Genomic DNA, 22242 nt, shown 5'->3' with positions numbered 1-22242 from the left:
ATATCAAGGGTCCACGAGATCCCGCTACACTTTGTGACGGGATGGTGTGGTGTGTGTGTGGGGGGGGGGGGGTTGGTCGCTGGCTGGTTGCCGTGGCTGCCCCGCAGTGGCCAAAATCCAAAGAAAGATGACCCCTCTCTTTCGTCAGTGGACCAACAACTGGCAAGCAAGCACCACCAGGACTTCCCCGCGCCTGTTGCAATCCTCTCTTCTTTCTTCACTTTTTGGGGTTGTGGCTGCTGCATTGCAGGATGACTTCATCCTTATCTGCAGGAAGGAGAGCCTTGATGAAGAAAAAAAGGAAACGAATTCAAACGGGCAGGTGGCAACGGTCTTTTACCGCTGTAGGGTTAGTGGGGGTGTGACCACCCATCCATCATGAAAGACCGTCCTCCGCTCGGACTAAAACAATAACATCAACAAAATCTGCTCAAAGCAAGTGGTGGGGGAAAGGTTGGCTACCTAGGTGAGGGACATCCTTACTACGGTGTAATACTTTGCCTTCATATTATTTACAAACACGGGGTGATGGATAAATCAAGGGCCTATAAACTACCCTAACCCAACTTATGCTTGGTATCCAACCCAGTGCACCACCACCACAGCCCCCAAATCAACCATGGCACAGCAAAGTTTGCATAAAACCTTCATCAAATCCATATTTCGAAACGAAATGATTGACATGCCCACTTTCCTCTCAATTTGCTTTCAAGCCATCAGTCTGTGGTCTCATCTCACAAACCCTCCAAATCTAAGGATCTGACAAGCAGATCAAGTGAAAATAGGCACCGATCCCTCCTCATCCGAAACAGTCCAGTGATGTTTATCTTTGGTCTCCAAGACTTGCCTGCGAAAAAAAAGGAGCATTCACACTCCTTCACATGATCAATAACAGGCAAGCGTGAATATGAGATAAGCTATGTGGGGTTAGGCTGCCTGCCTGGAGAGCCTCTCTCACAACTCCTCATTCTCAGCGTGAAAATTCAACTTGTATTTTCCCGCCTGTTTCCTCTATTCTCACAAATATCTGTCCTTGAAGGCGTGTTGAAGATAGTTCAAGGCCTACGGATGTGTTTTTGAAGGTCTGGGGCTTTGAAATTTACACAAGTGTGGTTTCACTCACCATCTGCCGTGCAACAGTTCACGCACCACAACAGTAACAACAACAACAACTGTTTCACAGGCTCCACATACTGGGTTCAAGTCACCGTGACGAAAGTGGGACTTGCATCAGATTACACCCCTTGTTTTGTAAACGGATCTCATGTTGTTCACTGAGACGGGAGTCTTGGGTAGGGTATCTTCAGTTGGTGAGTGTCTTTACGCAAGACAATGTTTGAGATGCTCATGTCCCAGTGGACTCGGGGAATCCGAAGTGTTGGACCTGGTTGGATAAAGTTTGAGTGTTGGTTGGAGAAGGACTTGCTGGAAAACCGAACCCTCTGCCCGGATTCTGGATCTTGGAGAAGGGGAATCAGACTTCAAGCTAACACCAACAGCTGGCAACGCTCTCACGCCCAGGCAAACCTCCTTTTTTAAACCCATTCACCCCTTCAGCCTCCAAAACACCATGCATCTTGAACCATTCGTTTATTTGCCTATATCTCCTCAAATACCCCTATTGAACTCCACCAACCCCCCCTCCCCACCCCGTCCATGAAACCTCTCCTCCAAACTATCCGCCCTAACCTTCTGCCTCTGCGGGAACGCCGCCAGCGCCAACGGCAAAACCGCATACGACGTCACCAAGATCAACCCCAAATTCAACGGCGTCGTCCACCTAGGGTTCTTCCTCAGCCACTCCGTCTTCTGGAACCTCACCAGCGCCAGCGCGGGGATGACCATGATCGGGGACGAATTCAGCACCCTGCTCACCGCCGTCTCCCCCACCGCCAACGTTGCCGCCTTTTGGCTCTTGCCCAGACTCTCCACCTCGGAGGGGGACTTGCCCTGGGCAGCAAACGCCTCCCTGGCCTTTTGAGACAGGACAGGGAAGACGTCGATGCCGGTGCGGATCTCCTCCCCGCGCATGAGGAAGACGTTGAGGGCACCGGCCGAGGCCACGGCGGCGAAGGGGACGAGTCGGCCGAGGATGAGGCGGGTGGAAGGGGTGATGGATTTCAGACGGGGGACGAGGGAGTTGAGGCCTACGGCTACGGAGCAGGAGGCGCCGACGGCGAGGAAGTAGGATTGGGCGATTTTGGACCAGGATAAGGGGGAGGATTTGTTGGAGTTGGAGTAGTTGATTGCTACGTTGAGGGACTGGTTGGCTACTTGCCAGGCGATGGTGCCGCGGTTCTGTATGGAGGTGAGTATGTGGCCAGAAAGGGGGGGAGGTACAGGGCTTACACCAAGGCCAGGGGTCAACATGCCCGCTGTCACCACCAAGTTGGAGAGGACAAAGCACGACATGCGGAAGGGGAGGAAGACCGCCTCGCCTGTGTCTGGGTGCAGAGTCGAGTCGACAATCTTCTTGGCCTTCCAGAGGTCGGGGGTCATGTGTGGAATTTGCCCATTCTTGTAGGCGATGAGGAGGTTTTTGGCATCTGTAAGACCGGCACTGCCTACGAGGAGGGTCCTATTGACGGTCGCAGGTTAGTATATGCTGGCACGACATAAAAAGCAAGGCAGGTTGGTGATGTGGGATGGCCGGGGGGTACAAGTCCCCTACTCACTCACACCTCACTCATCGACCTGGTAGGTTATGGTTATAAGACAGGTTGTCAGTTTGCTCTCACCTCGGATCTGTAATGCTCGCAGTATGCCTCACACGGCCCCAGTAGGTGCTAAGATCATACTGAGAGTCGGGAAGTGGCCGGACGCCTGGCAGAGACGAAGACATTGTGTGTATGTGTGACTCTTTTCGTAACCGTGAGAAGACAAGGGGTATCAACACCGCGTTTAAGCCGTAGCGGAGGTGATATCAACAAGCACTTCAAAGAATAGCCAAACCCCTCAACGTAGAGATAATATCCAGCCCTATAGGAAAGAGAACTTTCAAGTAAAAACAAGGCGCAAAGTGAAGGGAAGCGGTGTGATACCCTCTTCTTCTCAACAGCCAAACACTTTCAACGAAGCCCAATTCCAGTCACTCTCGCTCGGGGCTCTTTTACAAAAAAAGATAAGGTGGAAACAGTCGGTCCCTGAAAAACAGCCTCCGACGTCGGTGGAGACAACCCCGACGATAGCGGGTAGCAGTGGGCTGGGGGCCGGACTCAGATTGCGGGGTCTGGATCGCCCGCCGCCCGCCCGCGGCTTAACGACAAGCTAGGGATGCGCGGTTTCATTCGGAACTTGCCCTCGCCCAGCTTCATCATTGATCAGACTTGCAACCTCGGTTTCCAAAAGCCATTGAATCATCGTTTTTTGTTGCCATTTGGTTGGCCCAGCATTCTGTTTTTTAGTCAGAGCTTAAGCAGGAAGGGTTGTTAAGGCCGGCTATACTGGAGAAAGAAAAATAAGAATTGAGAAACAGCATTGGCGACGGAAACAAACACAAACATACATCGCATCATGGTCTAGTAGTCCAGGTACTCTTGCTCTATACACTACCTTTTTGACCCGCCGACCATCGATATAACCTCCACGGGGTTATATCACCCTACCACACACACACACACAATGACGCTCGGCACAATACCCCAGCGCATCCTCCAGCGCCTGCCCTTCTCGAGCTCGACGACGCCCCTGCAGGCGCTGACGTACCTCCTCGGGATATCCCTCTTCAGCATCTCGTTTCTTGTCTTCCTCAACAGCAGTTTGTCCTTTGTGATTACCGATTTGATAGGCGTGAAGGAAGGAGTGGGGGATATCGTAGGGACGTTGGGGTTTGTTGATGAGCTCGTCGCGCTGGTGGCTTGCCCGATTTGGGGGTTGGTGTCGGATAGAGCTGGTGTGAGATATGTAGCTGTTGCTGGGTATGCTGTCGTTGGTCTTGCGCTGTTTCTGTTTGTGCAGGCGCGCAATGTGTATCCTCAGTTGTTGTTGGCGAGGATATTCTTTGCTGTCGGGGCGACGGCTGCGTAAGTGGTGTTCCTTGGGAGGCTTGGTTCTAGGTAGGAAATATGGTGTGCTGACGTGTGAGCTATACAGGGCTACCATGGTTACTGCTATTCTTCCCTCTTTGACCGATGAGACTGGTCCCGTAGCCGAGAATGTGCGCAAACCCTCCACAAGAGGGAGAGCGAGAACAAGCGTTGCGTTGTCTGTCGATTCGGAAGTGACTATCACTCCTGAGACGTTTCGCAATACCAGCTCCAACTATGCCTCCTCGACAGAAGACACCGCGGTGGAAGGAGACGAGGGAAAGAAACAAGGGAAGCCATCAGCGCTCGCCGGCTTCGTCGGGCTGTTCACCGGCTGCGGTGCCCTGGTAGCCCTCAGTTTGTTCCTCCCACTCCCCGCTCGATTTGGCAAAATCGAGGGCGTCACCACCGGCCTGGCCGTCCAATATAGCTACTATACCGTTGGCGTGGTCTCCTTTCTGGTCGCCATCTTTGTCTTCTTTGGTCTGCGCAAGATCAAAGGTGAAGAAGGCAAGGGCTGGCGGATGTTGTTTGGTCTCCGGGGCTCAACCCCCCAAGGCGCTGCCTCAGCCCACCCCCGAAGCGTATGAACCCCCCCCCCCTTTTTTTTTCTCCCTGTTCTTATGCCCATCACTAACCCAACCCCAGAAAGCAATCCCCTACCACCACCTCCTCAGAAACTCCATCCTCCTCGCCCTCGGCGACAGCGACATATGCCTAGGCTACCTAGGCGGCTTCGTCGCCCGCGCCTCCACCGTCGCCATATCCCTCTTCATCCCCCTCTACATCAACGCCTTCTTCATGCGCCACGGCTACTGCCAGGGCTCCCCCAACGATCCCTCCCCGGAACTGAAAAAAGAGTGCCGCCAGGCGTACATCCTCTCTGCCATCCTAACCGGAGTCGCCCAGCTGATGGGTTTGATTTGCGCCCCTCTCTTTGGGTATCTCAGTCATAAACCCCACCATAGGGTCAACTGGCCTATTGTCATTGCTACCATGTTCGGTATAATAGGGTACATGATCTTCCCGTCTCTTGCGAGCCCGGAGTTTAAAGATGTCGACTCCCGCGGTGGGAAACCGGTTGTTTTTCTGCTTGTGGCCCTGATGGGAATAAGCCAGATTGGCGCGATTGTTTGTTCGCTTGGCTCGCTGGGGAAGGGGGTGTTGAAGACGGATATTGTTAATGTTTTGGCTGTGCCGGGGAGTGATGGGGGGGAGACGCTTATCGAGAGTGCCGATGGGGAAGGGGACACGGCGCCGCTTTTGGAAAATGAGGATGTCGTGCCGGAGGATACGGTGTCGAGGGTTAGGCTGAAGGGGTCGGTGGCGGGGGTGTATAGCTGGTGCGGGGGGTTGGCGATATTGCTGTTGACGAAGCTGGGGGGGTGGTTGTTTGATGCTTGGTGGGAGGGGGCGCCGTTTTATCTGATGGGGGGATTTAATGCTTTGTTGTTGGTGGCGGCGGTGGGGGTTGATGTTGGGAGGGGGTGGAAGAGGAGGAGGAGTAGAAGGGTCATGTTGGATTAGCCGCTGTTTGTCAAGATAGATGGAGAGGAGGTTGCAAAGAGGTGGTGTGTGGGTTGGGGTGTGTATCGGTTGTTTTAACCAAGTTGGTTGGGCTGTGACGATTTGCTGGTTACAAGAGGAAAACATGGTTTAGGAGTTGGGGTCTTGAGGGTTGAAACCTGGGCATTGAATATAAGTTCATGGGGCTGTTATCTCAGCTCTTGATGATGATGACAAGACTTCCGTACCCAAACACATTGTGAGATTGTGAGCAATGACCCGAGGATAGTTTGGTAAGCTGTAATGAACTACCACCCCCGCCTCACTTCACAATTGGTTGTAACTGCGTTACAGGTATATGCAGCTCAAGCCGTTCGTTCTGACTGTATTGGGACCAGGTCAAAGACAACAAGACCAAAAGAGTGCTGGCGAGCTCTTGCGAGGGAGAAGACTACGGCCGCTGAACTGAACCAACAGACTGAGCTCATCTTCGCAGAGATGACCAACAGTACCCGTTCATCTCATCACGTTGCATCAGAGAACAAGCAGAAAATCCTGGATCCAACACAGCCAAACTCCAACGTTCATTTCACCCTGATCTTCTACCAGTACACAACCAAGCAGACTATATATATCAAACTAACCCTCACCTCCACGCCCAACCTCCCAGGATACACACGACAACCGACCGAGATACGTATAGAGGACACTATCAAGCAGAAGAGCAAAGCAACGAGACACTATGATGATAATGATCATGTGAAGAAGAGGGAAAATAAAATCGTTTTAGACACTTTTGCTAGCCCTTTTTTTTCTCTTTCCGCAACCTGGAGGGGACCTGGTTGCGCCGAAAGAAAAACATCAAACGCAACCAAAGCCTACAAAAACCGCCATCAAACAGTGCCCCACCCCCTTTTCCCATTCAGTTGAGTAACCGCCCCGTCCAGATTGCCGTTATGTGGTGATGTATTTCGTAGTGCGGACCAGAGAAAATGGAGTCATAAGATCAACACCGACGTGTCTGATCTTAACATCAAGGATAGATGATTTCCGAGATGAGGAAGCATTTTAGTTGCCGCCGAGGCTGGGGAAAGCGTTCTCATCGTTAATGGAAACGGGAGCAGCCTGAGAGGCACCGCCACGGGGAGCACCGCGGGGAGCAGCGCCGCCACGGGGGCCACCACGGCCACGGGCACCACCACGGGGACCATCACCACGACCACCGCGAGCACCGCCACGGGGAGCGCCATCACGGGCACCACCACGGCCGCCACGGCCACCGGTGCGCTCGGGTTCGACATAGCGGTTCTCAATCTCAACGAACTGCTTCTGCTTGCGCTCACGAGTGCGCTCCTTCTTACCACCGCTGGCGGCGACGTAGTCCTCATCGGTCTTCTTGGCGACGACCATGCCCTCGGGCTTCTCGGCCTTGACCTCACGGGGCTTGAGAGCCTCGAACTTGGGCTTCTCCTTGTAGTAGTCCTCGAGGGTCTTCACGACGGGCTCGGGCTCCTGCTCCTCAGCGGGGACAGCGGCCTCATCCTCCTTCTTCTCGACGGTGGCATCGGCCTCGCCAGCCTTCTCGTCGTTGAGGGCCTTCTCACCATCCTCACCGCCCCAAGCCTGCTCGGCGGTCTTAGCGGAGCCACCACTAGAAACCTGTTAGTATCATGTCCCGTATCTGAGTGTCGGGGGCAGAGCCAAAACATACTGAGGAGCGGCCTTGTGGGGGTGACGATCACCCTCGGGGCGCTTGCCACGGAAGCCACCACGACGTCCGCCACGGACCTCATCGGTGGGCTTACCGCGGTTGGAATCGCGGCCGGCGTTACGGTCCCGGAAAGCTGTTGGAAACAAGGTCAATAAAAGGCCAATATCTGAAGACATCGGAACAGCTACACACCAGCCTCGTTGCCAGTAGCGGCGTTGCGGCGGTTGCCACCAGCGGGGGCAGGGCCCTTGGAGGGAGCTACGCCATCGGTGTTGCGCTTGGCAGTGTGTGTCGATGTCTTTTCAACAGTCTTGACGGGAGGAGGGATAGGAGGCTCCTCGTCATTGCCTATATCGTTGACAGCCTGTCAGTCACTGCCCATCGTCTGCCAAAAAAAAAAAAAAATAGTCCCTGCTCAAGCTCAAGCTCGAAGCTCGAAGCTCATCCCATCCGTTCCCGAGGGCTCCGAAGGGCCAAGGTGCTCGAGGTTCGTTTCGGGTGGCGAGAACTCGCGGGGAAGGAGAGAGGTATAGCAAGGGAGACCAACCGAGAATGGCGAAAAGGTTCTGTTTGAAGCCCAACGAGTCAGCAATCTCAATTCAACATAATAAGTGGGCGACGTCTTCTGTCCCCCTCCACGAGCGGGGGAGGAGAAGGGACAGCAAAGTGACTCGAGGTGACCTCCAACCACCAGCGATTGCAGGCTCTCGCGGCAAGGAAAAGAACCGGAATGGACGGCGACAGGAGGAGGGAAGGTATTCTCGACTCACCTTAGAGGCGACCGACATCTTGCCGCCGAGGTTTTATCGCCTACTCAAGGCGTTGTGATATGGTCCGACCAAAAGGCTCCGTAGCGGAGGAAGAGGGGGCAGAGGTTTGGTGGTGAAAAAAATTCCTCGGAGGTGTAGTAGAGAGGCAAGCGCCTAGCAGGACATGCCCTGTTTTCAACTGCGCCGGATTGTTGCGGTGCTTTTCCACGGCAAATGGGACCCGTCGTTTCGTTACAAAAACAACTGGGGGGTGATCGGTAGGTGGGCTGTCGGGCTGGTGAAAGATTTTGGTGCTCAAAAGCCCACCAAATGCCCACCAGGCAGGAGGGGGAGCTGCCGCACGGACCGCCGGGTGGCCCGCCGCACACTCTGAGTGTTTTTCCTTTTTGGAAAATTCAGTGCGCTTTTCGTTTATTGCGGTTAGGGCTTCCCGTTCCGCTCCTTTCCTGGCCTTTGCTCTGCAGCAGACTGCGCGCCCAGCGCCTGGGCAGGGCAGCGCTGCTTTCTGTTGCTGCCGCCGGGTGCTGGCTGCTCGCTGCAACCGTTGTGATCCCCGCAGGAAATCATCACAAAGGGAACGCCCCGTTCGCATAAAGAAACATGTCCGCCCAACCACTGCTCTGCTCCAGTCTGGTGGCTTGTGGCGTTGAGCTTCAATCTCGTTGTAATAGTTCCGTTGCAGATTTTTGAGTTTGACTTCCCGTCTCCAGCCACTGGTCTGGTGGCATGAGCTCAATAATACTGCAGCTAGAAGCTTTCTCATAGACATACCGCGTTCTTAGTTGCCTTCAGCCTCGTACCTGAGTGAATGAATACTCTCTGTAACAAGACATGTCTGAGATCAATAACAGACTCAAGCATTGAGTCCCAACAAAACTTGTGCTAACTTCTTTTCATCATTATATATCTTACTCTGGCTATGTACCCAGCCTGCACCCTTTACTAAAGAGCCCAAGTTGGTGGGATAGGAATGAAACGGATTCAAAACGAAGAGATTTGAGGGACCTACCTCCAACCCCGTGTCATCCATCCAGCGGCAAGAGAGAAGAAGTTTGTAAATACATAAGATGTGTGGCAGCCTCCCTCTGAACTTTTGACCCTTATGTTCTGCTTGCTTGTAAAAGTCCATCAAGAACAAACACTCGCTTTTGTGATCAGAAAGGTCACATCTGAAACAAGAAACAGAGAAGAGTAAAAACCAAAAAACCATCACACATGAAGCAACATGACACATGGAATAAGAAAACATGGCAAAGAGGAAAATGCTGAAGAGGGGTTGAGTGAGGTGAATTGTAAAAAAACGGACCGACGGACGACACGGGGCCTTCATCCCCAAGCCATACCTTCCCTCCGTGAAAAGGGCCACAGATTCGAGGCAACTATGAAAGATAATCCCGACATATGCCATACGAGTATGGCACACCCCGAAAGCTCCCTCACGAGCAGCCCAAGCCTATGCTTCCCTCTCCTCGCGCGGACCACCACCCAGTCCTTCTTTCCTACCGCGACTGTCGTAGTAAGCCGCGGACCCATTAAGTAGCTGTTATGTCGTCCATGTTGTATGTCGTATATCCTAATCCGTACCAATATCCCTTCCTATATGCACCTCGTAAAGAGCAAAACTTTTTTTTTTTCATGAACCAGAAAAAAGAGATTCAGGCGTCCTCAAAAATTCGATGCCGAGCAGATGTGCCGATAAAAGCAAATGGTGCCGCCCGCCGTCCTGGGTATAGTTATTTTTTTTCTCCGAAATATGCGAGTATGATGTTGATGTGTGATTTTCTGAAACCGAATGCACCCAGAACCGGCAGTAATATTTTTTGAAACAATAATGAGAAAATCCGAAAAGAAAACAAACACGTCGTCGGTCATTCGGCGGCTCAGATATCGTGTTCCTGAACCGGGATGAATGGCTGGTGTCTCGAAAAATGTCGTTCCGCTGTTCAATGCAATGATTCCGGGGTATCGTAAAAAACGCGCTTTGCCGTAATAGCCTCTTGTTGGGCCTGTGCCGATGTGAACTGGTCCGAACCATCTGAAAGTTTCCATCTCTCCTTCTTTTTCCTTCTCTGACCGACTTTAGCCATAAAAAAATACCTCCTCAGCGATAGCTTGGTCCTCCACAGGAGAACACCGCCAGAGCGGAGTCTCGAGGCATGGACTGAGCCATGACCTGTGAACTCTCTCCAACGTACCACTGTCACCTGAGGAGTCCGCGACTACCGCATGTTGCTGGTGTCAAACGAAAACTGAGTGGGGAAAGCCATGCTGGCACTGAGTCCGAAGGGATCAAAGTCATAACCAGGGTCGAGCAGCTGCGTCATCGATGGATATGCCGACTGCTGGGTGTGAGCAGGGCTGTCGATCGGCGACTGGCCGGCAATGACCTGGGTCCCAGGCGGGCCCGTCGTGACTGGCGATGATAGCGACATGGGCTGTGGCTCACCAGGGTAGGGCTGACCAGGGTAGGGTCCAGGGCCGCCGTTGGGCGTGTCAGGACCCTCCTGACCTTCATCCATCATGTCGGCTGCAGCATCATATTCCTGTTCTGTATTCAAATATTAAAACCTAGGACGACAGAGTTCTATAGGACGAAGAGGGGACAAAGAAAAGAGATGGGACAACTTGCCGAGCTGCTCAATATGATTCTGGAACGATGGCGTAGGGTAGAAAGCGGCGGGACTCTGGGTCACATTCTGTCTCGCATGGTTCGTGGGCTGATGGATTCCGGATATTTGCATCTGGCGAGGTCCTGGCAAACCATGAATCGGGGCCAGATGAGGAGGCGGAGGTGCCTTCATACCATTGACTGGCGCCATCGAGGGCCGAACAGAGCCGTTCATGTGGTCAGAGGTTGCTGGTGAGGCAGCATGCTGAGACCCAAACGAGGTTGTCGCCGTGGGCGAGGCCGAGTGGGACGAAGGCGTGTGTCGACTCTTGGGCGACAGTGCCGAGACGTGAGAGTGAACCGGAGGAGGCAGCGGCGAGATGGCTCCCGGCTCCAGTTTCGGGGCGATGCTGGAGTTGGACCGGCGAGCATGGTGGCGGTTCAGGATAGCACGTTGGATCGGAGGCGGCTGAACCAGGTTCTGGGGCATGTGAGTCGGCCCAAGATTCGGACTGCCAGTTTTAGCACGCAGCTCCGCTTGCACGTCAATACCCTTTTCCAGCAGAATCCGCTCAAGAAGCGAGTTCTTGTAGCGCAACATCAGGCACTCGTCGGCAGCATGGCGATGGGCAGCCTGGAGGTTAGCCAGGTTTTGCTCATGGGTGCGGATGGCCTCCTCGAGCTGCTTGATGTACTCGGTTCTGCGCTCACGAAAAGCAGCCTGGGCCTGACGGTTCCTCTGCTTTCTCTCCTCAGATGTCGCATAGATCTACTTTGCCGGTTAGTACACGTTTGTCATGAGATCAGACGTGACCCACAGCACATGGCGATGTGGGCACAAAAGAGTACGTACAGGTTTGCGACCCCCTTTTCGCTTGGGCTGCTGGTTCTCGGCTTGGGCCGGGGCGTTGTTTGGAGGCGCCTCTCCTTCCGGGCTGGACGCCATGGACTCTACTTCACTGTGGTCGTCTTTGGGTGGATCTTTCTTGTCGACAGACATCTTATCGGACATATCCTTGCTGTCCGGTTCGTGGCTAAGGCAGATAACAGAGGCGTTAGACCTTACTTGGCTCTTCTCCCAAAAGCTTGTCGTCGATAGGGGTGGTGCCGTGCCGCACTGACAGCTCGGTAGGCGTCGGCCAAGGTATCTCGACGAGGCAGGAGATATCAGACAGATGATAAAGAGGTAGTATGTACCTGATTTTGGGCGGGGGCGAAGCAGCAGCAGTAGGACGCTATGCTGCAGCGGGAATGCCAGGCGATGCACACCTAAACTCTGTTGGAGTTTTTGGCGGTGGGATGACAGCAGTGACAGTTCGACAAAAGCCGGGGAAGGGCGCCAATCAGTGCGTCATCTGGAATAAACGGTTTGCGGGATCCGGCAGGTTGGGACCGGGTTTTGTTCGTTCGTTTCAACGGGGGGGATCTGGTATCGGTGGTATCTGTCCCAGCGATAAGGTAAGGCTGAGTGAGGTGTTGGATTCCCCAGATTTTCGTGTGTCAAAACCAAGATTGTCGAGGGAGATTCCGGGAGGGTCAGAGATAAGCAGAAGGTCGTTGACAGGTTGGGTATGTGTCAAGAAAAGAGCAGAATGGAGGGTTTTATGTAATGTTAATGCCGGTGGTGGTGGGAGGGGTCCGCAGACCGCCGCTAGGACTCTGGGCCTGCACGGAGACAAATAGCCAGGTGCTTCCACCAAGCCCCAACCTCCGTTCTGGGTTGAACCAGGTCACGCTGCGTTTCTGTCGTTGGACCAAGACCACGCCGTGACTAGATTGGCTGCCGTCACTCACACGCTGACGCCTGCGTTTTGCGATTTGTTCCTGATCCTGATCCGGCTCCGAATTCTTGACAGCTCGTGTTTTGTTTCTCGGCCGTGCTGAGTGTCGGGTGTGCTGGCACTGGCACCAGCTTTTATTCTTTTTTGGTGTCTTTCCAGGTTGTTGTCCGACTTCCGGCTCCTCGCTCGCTTCACACCCCTCTTCGCACAACGGAACTTGCTCGATCAGCCGATGGGCCGTCCAGTATCCACTCTGAATCCGCTCAAGACTCAAGCCTTGGAAACGTCAACAGAAGACACCGATTTGGTCGACCTGCAGCTGGAGCCTCGGGACGGAACTTGAACTTGTTGGAGAAGGATGAGCTGGCTGTCGTTGGGCTTTCTGCTGATGTATGGAGATGGGAGGTGTCCCCGTGGGCCTTGATGGGATCTCAAAGACAGGATCCTATTCGTTGGGGGACAAGTGAAGTCTCAACAAGAGTTGCTAGGTTCCCGGCCCGGCGGGTGCGGTGAAGACAATTGACAGACAAGCTTCTGGGTCCTGGAGAGATGGCGGCTAAGTAGCAGACGATGCCACGAGGAACAAAGCCGGGATGGACTGCTTTGGGAGCTCTTGGGATCTCTTGGTTCAGAGCTGTTTAAGAGGTTGTAAGAGGGGTTGTCCCTAAAGCAATGGAGGCGATGTCCCGGTCTCTTGTTTTGAGCCCTTGGAGGATGGCTCCTGGTTGGCTGGCTGTCTTGAGTCTGGATAAACAGTCGATTCAATCAGTCTTGTTCAATTGTCGTCAGAGGCTCAACTGTGAGCTTGAGTTGAGAGAGAGGAGGGTTGTTCGTTCTGCTCTGAACTCTCTTCCAGCTGGGTGGCACACCCTGTTATAAGTGACTAATGAAAACCAGGTACTTCGGCCACAAGTCACTCGACTCCCTGCTTTGTTGGAACGCAACCTGTTGCGCAGCAAGTGACAGAAAGAGCTGGCTCTCATTTCAGAACCCTTACAGGGTGCTCGGACCATTGTCCGCCAGCTGTCATCTGAGATTTGACAGGCGACCCTTTCTGCCAGCGACCACCATCGTTCGTTAGTCTGCGACGGGAACATGGCTTTTCCCCTCACAGCGGTCCTGCATGCACCTGGTCAACCGGGCAATAACAGGTCAAAGTTCCCCCCTTTCTCAGAGTTTCGAGTTTTCAGCGTTTACCAGCGTTTCTCTTCAGCGTTTTGCCCTCTCTTTTGCCTTTTTGGAAACTCTGGAATGACTTAATGACTCCCACCAAAAGTCCTACCGCTTACCAATTCCACTCGCCTCCTCGCCCGTTCGGTCTCATTGCCCACCCGAGATCTATCGCCAGCCTTGGCGAGTGCCCGGGGAGACTTCTCAGAGTGGGTTGAGACTGAAGCCAAGATTGTTGTCAAAGTCGAGGGATGAATATCAGGCCTTGGCTGGATCAAATAATCTGGATCAATGATGGTGTTGTCATGTGAATAGAGGAGCGTCAGGCACAACCTTCACATCATAGGGACATGCCGGTATTTGTACGAGTTATTCCTCTCCAGCACAACAGCTTTGAGCCGCCGAAATCCGTGAAGAGGAGGAGATGAGCTGAAAACCCTGCCATGAAGCGTGATCTTGACGAGTCTCGAACAACTCACGAGCTGCCATATGCGGGTCTATAGTCACGCTGCAGTTACCTGCCACCACTCTTCACCACGAGAAAGGGCAGCGTTGTGAGGATGCCGTGCCTTCCAGAGGCGCTTTGCCCAGCAGGCCATCACCACTTCAAGTCTTTTGTGCCACCGACATCGGTGTTCCTTGTCGATGGTGGAGAGGGGCTGGAAGTGGAGGCATTTCAGAGATTTCGTCCACTGCTGTTGCACTGGGCTTGTTCTGGGGGTGGTTGTCAGGTACATGCTCAGCCTGTCGTTCAGCGTTCAGTAACAACATTGGCTGGGTTTAAACTGCGGGGCAGATTCCTTGACGACGCCTCGCCAAGACACCAAGAACGCCAGAATTTTATAGTCACCTGAGCCAGCGAGACAGCCCGCTGTTCACAACCCACCTGTTCTCCCACCTGGAACCCAAGCGCTGGAGGGTACACACCTCCCGCGTACCACTATTGACGAAGGACTTCGGTCGAAAAGAGTCCTACCAGCGTCGATCTTGGAAGACTTTTTTTGAGGATTAGCAAGAAGGAAAAGAAAAGAACTTGAAAGACCATTTAAGACCAATGTTGTATATGGAAATGGGACGTTTCCAAGATTGGCATTGGCGAGGGTTGCTGAACAGCTTGCCGGGTGCTGCAAGACCACCTATTGGGTGTTGACAATGAGGCCACGAAAACTCTTGCGGCTCGTGAGCATATTTGGTGACGGCTTGTGCTTCCAATAGACTGAAGGGTAGCTCAAGTATGCTCAGGCGCTGTGAGATCGATAGATTAAAATGTCGGCAGTCATCCAACCAGAAGGCTTTCGAGATTCTGTTCTCGGTGTTCGGGGAGCAGTGGGAGCTTCAGCGTTTGCGGTTGCGTTTGGTCGACGTTCCAGTGACGTTTCCTTCAACCACTGGAAAAAGAAAGCCTTTTTCAGAGTGATGCACCCGCCGCGCCCTCCACTGTGGCCCCCAGCCACCCCTGGCAGCCATCCCTGAACTCCTCACGCCTCCGCCGCCGCTCCGCAACGCACGGTCTGGACGGGAAAGCTGGCGACCGCCGAGAGTTAAGAGACGGCATCCTCCGACGACACCTCTTGCCCGAATGCTTCTGCTTGAGATGAGAAATTGTGATCCCCCAAAACCGAGATGTTTTGTCTCTGATCACAGCTGAGCAGTGCCGCGATGATTCTCTTGCAAAGTTGCACCATTCGACTTGGCCTTTTTTGGGGTCGTCAACTTGTCTTTCGACAAGCCTCGTCTAAACAAGCTCAAAGTAGCTAGCAACAGGGGGGGTGATTACCCGAGTCCATCAAGTGCCCAGATATGCGGGCGGGGTTGTTGGCGCTGGATCAACACCCATGACATCGAGTTTTGTGCATCTCCGAGGAGCTCATCGATCCTTGGTAAACGTTCACCGATGTAGCTCACCGGCCGATGAGGTGTTCTTGGTGGTGAGGTTCACCTCCCATGACATCAACTTGCACGGAAGGATCCGCTTCACGGAGGCCTATACGAGGGCAGCCATACAGTGAGTGGACTGAGGACTCTCAACCTTGAGTATCGCGAGAGATTCTGTAAGTCCGCACTTCCATCTTGAGACCGATACCGCCTGTACAGGTTCAACAGAGTTGTACCAGTGTTCGTCCCTGGTCCGATACTCGTCTTGCTGGCAGAGAGACCGAATGCCCAGAAGGCCGGTTGGAGGGGTGGTGAAGAGCAAGAATTTCTTCTTTCATGAATCACCAGATGGTCGACATGCAGATGCTGGACATTCTTCATCGAGGCTTCGCATGGGATGGCGGGATGAGAAGCTCATTGGTCTGGACTTGTCGACCGCATCGGGCAATGTGACTGAGAAGCAAACCTCTACGCCTTCTGGAATGTTTCTAGCGTGTTGTGGCGCCACCAGTACCGGAGAGCAGTGGTGGTGGGGGTCAGCCACAACCAGTTCACCACCCCTCGTCGGGTTTTCTAGTGAGGGGGTTATTGACTACGCTCACGCCCAGCAGGCCTGGCACGGGATCACTCCACCACTGGCGCACGCGCGCTCGACAACAAGCTGCCATTTTCTGCCTTCCAAATCGCGAGTTTGCGAGCGATGGTTAGAGTTAGAGTTAGTGGTTAGGGTACGGGTTATGGTTAGTGTTAGTGGTTAGGGCTTCGGGTTATTCTGTATTCTGAAAAAAAAAGTTGGTGGTGGTGGCAGTTTTTGGCGGGCAAGCGTCCTTTTTCATACACCCTGTCGAGCCCACGCCCCCCGCTGCTAATTAGACCTCCCTAGACAACACCCAGCTCGTCCGCCTCTGATATCGACGACTTCAACGTCGCGTACCCCGTCTCGAGCCTCGTCTGGGGCACCAGATTGATGCAATTTCCTGGGTGCGGCATTTTCTCAACTCGGTATCCTGGGAAATTCGATCTGACAGGTGCCGGTGATGATGCAGTCGCCCAGCAGTTCCAAGACGTCGAGCTCCAATCATGGCACAGCTGATCGATAAATTTGCGCTCATCAGTATCGATTCTTTGACCGTGGGGGTTAGTGGTGTTTCAACCACCTATATTTCTCGCAGCTATCGTCTGCACGTCGACGAAAAGAAGATCAATCAGGGCTTCCATGCAGGTCCCAGATCCGATGGTGAAGATACCCGCAGTTGGGGAACCACATCTTGTATCAGCTTCCAAACGGTGCCATCAACGGTAAAGTGTCTTTTGAGAGGGCCTGTGGGCATAATGAGGGTTCGAGACGGTGAAAAACGGAATGCTCAAGACCATAATATATAGGTTCTTCGAGAGAAGGATGTGTTGTTCGACCAGCTGGATATTACCTCTGGCCGAGATATCTCGTTGCGGAGGGATACATCGACTCTGGCACTTGGCTCTGTCCTGGGCTTGGGAGGGCCGGCCGGAGGGTAAGTTCTGAGGGGAATAATCAAATTGTTTGCTTCTCGAGTAGCAAGGCGATGATTACTGCCGGCTTCGGTGGTAGCTGTGGGGCCATAGACTGTCGTTGAGCTTCAGGAGAGTTAAGTTGAGTATCGATAGTATTCGTGTGCAGCTGATCGAAGGCCAAACTGTCAGGAGTCGGGATCAGTTGGTCTGTGCCACGAACTCACCTCACACCGGTGACACGGGCCCACAAAATTAAAGGGTTTGTTTACTTCAACGGCCTGCCAGCGAATCAAAATTATCACCCCACCAGACATCACTGGCACAGTCGCACCTCTTCCCTTGTCGCGTCTTCAACCTGACATCATTTCCATCTCTCCACCAACATTCCAACACCGACAAATTGTCAAAATAGCTGTTTCTTCGACCGCATTTCCTCTGCATTGCACCGCCATCGCAGCGAGCTGCCGACATCATGGCCCGTCGTTCAGCGCGCCTGGCGAGCGCCCAAAGGGTAAGTAAACAAACAAAGACAAACATGCCAAAATTCGACGACAATGCCGCTAACCCGTGCTTCGCAACTTCAGGCGATGAAGCCGTCCCATGAGGAACCAGTCCTAGCTGCCGTTGCCGAGCGAGATGACACTCCCGCCGAGAGTGCCGCGGTTCAGAACATTGATGCTGTCGTTGCGTCCCCAGCCCCAGCTCCCGGCCCAACTCCTACCAAGCTGCCCGCGACACCAGCTGGCAAGGTTTCTCGCATTAAACCTCCTGCCACAGAAATGCATCCTGCCAAATACCATCCGACCATGGCGCCACCTTCGTCCGGTCTGCGTCTAGGCTTCACCGACATTGTCAAGCCCACTTCTTCTCGCAGCGATGCACTTGCCGGCGCCATTCAATCTACACCCACCAAGATTGCAGTCCCATCTTCTTCTTTTACATTCAGACAACCCGGTCACTTAGATATGAAACTCGGGCCTGAGGCTCAGCGCATGATGGACCAAATCCGCGATCAGGCCGCCAAAATCAAAGTCGAGTTGGCCGCCCAGCGCGAGGCAGAGAACGCTGAAGAAGAGCAGATTAACAATCGCAAAATTGCTACTGCCAAAGGCAAGGCCGGCCGTTTCAGCTCAGCCCATATGAACGAGTTCAAGAAAATGGACTCGATCGCGAACCATCCCTCAGCCTTCAGAGCCCAGTCGAGCCGCATTACACCACTCAAACAAGGCGTCAAGCGCAGCCAATCCAAGGCCAATCTCGACGAACCCGAGCATGCTCGTTCTAAGCAGTCCACTTCAGTCTCGACGATTCCCAAGGCCAATCAGCGTGTTGAGGAGGTCGAGTCTCCTATCAAGCGTGCTCGTCAGCATATCGAGGACGATGCCACGACGAAGCGTCCAATTTCACGAGATGCGAGCGCAATTCCGATGCCCAAGTCGTCTTCTAACATGGCCCTACCTCGGTCCAAATCTAATCTTGCATCGTTGATGACCCCAACCAAATCTTCGCTTGCTCGATCGAGCAGCACCATTGCCAAGACCCCTGTACGTGGCTCGCTTCTGCGTTCACCCTCCAAGCCTGCGCTGGGCGGTCTCATCAAGTCTGCCACGACGAGCAACATTGCGGCCGTTACTGCCGCTGAGAAGGAGACGACGAAGACGGTTGAGGTCAAAAGCTCAAAGGCAGTGCTTTTTACCACTGATGATCTCAAGAGCCCCAAGGCAGCTGTTTCGACAGCCGAGCCCAAGAGTCCCGAGGTGGCCGTCGAGGTCAAGACCCCCAAGAGCCGCTTCGAGCAGGTCAAGTCTCTTTTCCGCCGCTCCCAGGCCAGTGCTGCGAAGCCTAAAAGCACTATTCCGATGCCCTCTGCTCTTGGTTCCAAGACACCAGCCCCTCTTCGTCTGGAAAAGGAGCTTCCTCCAGTCCCCATGACCACCCCTGCCCGCAAGCTCACTAAGCGTGTGGCTTTCACCCCCGACACTCAGCATGCTGCGATGGATCAGAACTCTCCATCGCCGGTCAAGTCTGGCGTCCCCGTTCCCGCTGTCAGGCAGCCACTTGGAGAGGTCCACTACCCATCGTTGGACGGCGTCCTGGCTGAGCAGAGCGCCGAGGATGTGTCTTACCCCGACCTCTCCACCGTCCGCCCCCTCCCAGATGCGCCCACAGAAAACAAGGCCCCCTCCGCCGAGCCATCCGTCCCAGGCACATTCTCCTTCCGCGGCGACCACACCATCAGCTTCAGCAATCCATCCTCTTCATTTGGCTCCTCCCCTGGGCAAGCTAGCATCCGCCCCGTCCGCCCATCTATTCTGCCCACGGAGAACATGCCCGGCAGCTTCCCCCGCACTTCATCGTCGACGACGGTTTCAAACAAGGAGAATGAAGCCCCGCGCACGGTGTTTGTCGCTCTCCCTCATGGCATGACGAACAAGAAGCGACATCGGGTTACGTCGGATGAGGAGGAGGAAGAAGCGGAGCGAGAGGCGGCGGATAGGGCGGCCAAGAAGAGGAAGCAAGTTCCCGAGGGGGATGCGTTGCTTGCTCCGAGGCTGGTTGCCGCGAGCGCGAAGAAGACGGGGATGCAAAGTGCTAGTCCTAGGAAGATGGCGGCTTTGCCTGGTCGCGCGCCCGGGACGCCGAGCCCGATGAAGAAGAAGACTACGGGGGGTGGAATTAGTCTTAGTCGGTTGCAGGCTTTGTCGAGGCCAAAGGTGAGGAAGTAAAGACACTTCCACTTGGACTTGTGTTGCCATGCCAGTCACTTGGCGTTTGCTGCCGGTGATGAAGCATATTGTTGGGATAGGGCAGTCGGTGGCTTTTCGATACGGGGGAGCTTTGGGCGTTGTGGGTGACACCACATTCTTAGTTAGCCTTGACGAAGAAAGCTTCCTTGGGAGTTGATACTGGTATTATTAGGGGAGTGGGAAAGGTGCATAAGTTATCTGGGTTGCTTTTTTATATTCACTTGTAACGATACATTACACGTCATCATTTGAGGGGAGTTTAAGGCGGCGGCAGCAGCGGCCTTTGGGACAACGGGAGAAATTTTTCATATGAAGAAGGAGGGAAAATGGCGTTATTAGGCTGGGGATTGGGCTTGTCTGATGAGCATGGAGTTCTGTAGGATTATCAACTTGAGAGCTATTTTTTGCACGAGCTGCTGCTTTTTCATCATTGGAGATGTAGTTATGTGTTGTCTTGATACCTACTCATATCTCTATCAGTTGTTTGAGTCATCGTCCAAAAAACCTCCTCAAAAGGTCGGCTTGTACACTTCTCCTCTTGCTACTGCTCCCCCCATTCCCGCTGCCACTACCACCACTACCGCCGCTTCCCCCCTTTTTCTCATCTCTTCCCTCAAGGGCACCGATAGGGATCGTCTGCCCTATTTCTTGGTGACCTCTTGTGGTGGCGACGGTGGTGGCGGTGGTGGTCACCATCTCCGGGGTTTGAACCCATCCAGCGCTGGGCTCTGCTTTCACCGCTGGCGTGGTAGCCAGGCTACCATTCTTCCCTGTGCCAATTTTTGCCATGCGTGCCTCTTCATCCTCTCCTCGAGGAAACTTTTGTCGTTTTCTTCCAGAGACTGTCCGCCGGAGGAAACCCTGTTTGGGGTTGTTAGTGGGTGTTGTGTTATTCCCAATAAGAACAACAGGTGCCGGTGGGGTGGTTATTGGCGTGATCGACAGCGCTGGTGGTGGCTGCAAATGTGGTGATGACCTCGACTGGTGAGCTTGCCGCTGGGGCTGGAGATACTCGGTTGACATCCTTGGGTTGGTTCGATGGATGTGGATCGACATCACGGGGGGTTCTACTCTTGCGGATGGGTTTGAACGGAGGGAATGGTAGGAGGAGTACTGTCTTGTCGATGTCCCGCCTGTGTGTGATGCTGTAGGGAATAGGTTGTAGGAGGTGGCTCGGTTCATCCTCGAGTCGATCTTAGTGAAGGGGTCGTCAGCTGCTAAACTTTGGCTTTGTCGGCCTGATGACGAGACGGGGGAAGAAGGGTACTCTGGGGGGGTTTCGTATGAGGAGAACGTGGTTGAGTTGTGTGACAGGCTGTCCTTGGGGGCTGCTTCTCTTTGGATGGGCGAGGAGGGGAGAGTCTGGTTAGAGACGAATGGTGCACCGCGGTCGGTTAATCGTCGTGGGCTGCTTGTGGGTGGTGTGTTTTGGAGTGAAGGCACCTCTGACATCCCGCTTTGAGGGTACTGCGTTTTGTTTCTATCCGAAGCAGAGAAATACCGATCTTCGAGACGGACGGTGGATGCGTGGGAGTTGTTGCTGACCCTCGAAGAGTATGAACGGACATTGTGGCGCCTGATCCGGGACTCTTGCTGCGTTGGGACAGGAACTTGATGAGAAGACTGAACCGGCGAGGCGGGCGAAGGCTGCAAGAAAGACGGAATCCCTTTTGTCGGACTCGGTCGAAATGATATCTCTCCCAGCGGGTCAGACAGCGACACGTAAATAGTCGTCTGGTCATTCCCCTGATCATCTCTCTCATCAAAATCCGGCCTTGCCCCCTCCTCATTGACCCGCCTATGCAAATGAATCTTCTTCTCATTATACCCCTTTCTCAACCCCTCCCACCTACCCCTCGCCAGCCCATTATCCCCCTCGGCCCTCTCCACCTTTCTCAGCGCCTTCTGTACCACCTCGGCCTCGTTCACTTCTTCTCCCTCTGCACCCTGCTGATCTTGTATATCAACCAGACAGTTGATACACATCGGTACCGTGTCCACCTCCTTCGCCTTGTCCTCCTCTCCAGTTCCATCGTCCTCAAACCATTCCTTGAGCGGTGTTCCCCTGACCACATTCCTGCACCCGCAGAATAAACACCCGTAGCATGCCTTGTGCCAGAAGCACCACCCCAAGCTGACACAGTCCTCCCCGCGGAAGACCATTTCGTTGCAGACCCAGCATATTGCCAGGTTGGTGATGGCTATGTAGCAGGCGTGGCATGCTAAACGGGCCGAGGAGCCGAGAACGTGAGGTTTTGAATTCCAAGGCGAAGGGGAGGAGAGCCGCTAGCAAAATGTGCAAGTGAAGAGTTGAGGTGGGGGTTGGTGCTGGCGAGGTGGAGGGAGTGGAGGAAGGGCGGCTTTCTTCTCGGTTGCTGGAGCTTGTAAGACTGGCGTGGATGAGGAAGAAGGGGGAACGCCGCGGTGAGTGTTGGGGTTGGATGTCATAATGGCAAAACGAGTGTCCCCGGCGGAAGATGAGTGTCCAATGCCTGATTGGCAGGTGGACGGATGATAACGAGTGGTGGTAGATAATGTCAATAAACGAAGGAAGATAT

General features: G+C 53.9%; 6 protein-coding genes across 6 annotated transcripts; 2 read left to right on the top strand and 4 right to left on the bottom strand.

Annotated features, from left to right (window-relative positions):
• Positions 1–993: 993 nt before the first annotated feature.
• fsf1 (Sideroflexin FSF1) lies at positions 994–3159 on the bottom strand. The gene is made up of 3 exons (XM_062881860.1): positions 2739–3159; positions 2350–2578; positions 994–2298 (listed from the first exon to the last, which is right to left on the bottom strand). The coding sequence occupies exons 1-3, from the start codon at positions 2840–2842 to the stop codon at positions 1609–1611; spliced, it is 1023 nt and encodes a 340-aa protein (XP_062727952.1). The 5' UTR covers positions 2843–3159; the 3' UTR covers positions 994–1608.
• A 128-nt stretch (positions 3160–3287) lies between these two features.
• Positions 3288–5552, top strand: QC761_702790 (uncharacterized protein; the record flags this gene model as incomplete). The annotated part of the gene is made up of 3 exons (XM_062881861.1): positions 3288–4022; positions 4093–4609; positions 4674–5552. Exons 1-3 carry the CDS (start codon positions 3622–3624, stop codon positions 5550–5552), a joined length of 1797 nt encoding a protein of 598 aa, XP_062727951.1. The 5' UTR covers positions 3288–3621.
• Positions 5553–6300: 748 nt separating this feature from the next.
• Positions 6301–8030, bottom strand: QC761_702800 (uncharacterized protein; the record flags this gene model as incomplete). The annotated part of the gene is made up of 5 exons (XM_062881862.1): positions 6301–7182; positions 7243–7375; positions 7435–7590; positions 7790–7808; positions 8013–8030. The coding sequence occupies 5 exons, from the start codon at positions 8028–8030 to the stop codon at positions 6600–6602; spliced, it is 909 nt and encodes a 302-aa protein (XP_062727950.1). The 3' UTR covers positions 6301–6599.
• A 2201-nt stretch (positions 8031–10231) lies between these two features.
• Positions 10232–13428, bottom strand: QC761_702810 (uncharacterized protein; the record flags this gene model as incomplete). Its single annotated transcript, XM_062881863.1, has 3 exons — positions 11474–13428; positions 10606–11389; positions 10232–10560 (listed from the first exon to the last, which is right to left on the bottom strand). The coding sequence occupies exons 1-3, from the start codon at positions 11630–11632 to the stop codon at positions 10232–10234; spliced, it is 1272 nt and encodes a 423-aa protein (XP_062727949.1). The 5' UTR covers positions 11633–13428.
• A 3831-nt stretch (positions 13429–17259) lies between these two features.
• Positions 17260–20171, top strand: QC761_702820 (uncharacterized protein). Its single transcript, XM_062881864.1, has 2 exons — positions 17260–17448; positions 17522–20171. Exons 1-2 carry the CDS (start codon positions 17410–17412, stop codon positions 19661–19663), a joined length of 2181 nt encoding a protein of 726 aa, XP_062727948.1. The 5' UTR covers positions 17260–17409; the 3' UTR covers positions 19664–20171.
• Positions 20172–20173: 2 nt separating this feature from the next.
• QC761_702830 (uncharacterized protein) lies at positions 20174–21847 on the bottom strand (the record flags this gene model as incomplete). Its single annotated transcript, XM_062881865.1, has 1 exon — positions 20174–21847. The coding sequence occupies one exon, from the start codon at positions 21845–21847 to the stop codon at positions 20174–20176; it is 1674 nt and encodes a 557-aa protein (XP_062727947.1).
• Positions 21848–22242: the final 395 nt, after the last annotated feature.

This window comes from Podospora bellae-mahoneyi, chromosome 7 (genome assembly GCF_035222275.1).
Source record: "Podospora bellae-mahoneyi strain CBS 112042 chromosome 7, whole genome shotgun sequence".
NCBI lineage: Eukaryota > Fungi > Ascomycota > Sordariomycetes > Sordariales > Podosporaceae > Podospora > Podospora bellae-mahoneyi.
This window is presented reverse-complemented; position numbering and strand designations above follow the sequence as displayed.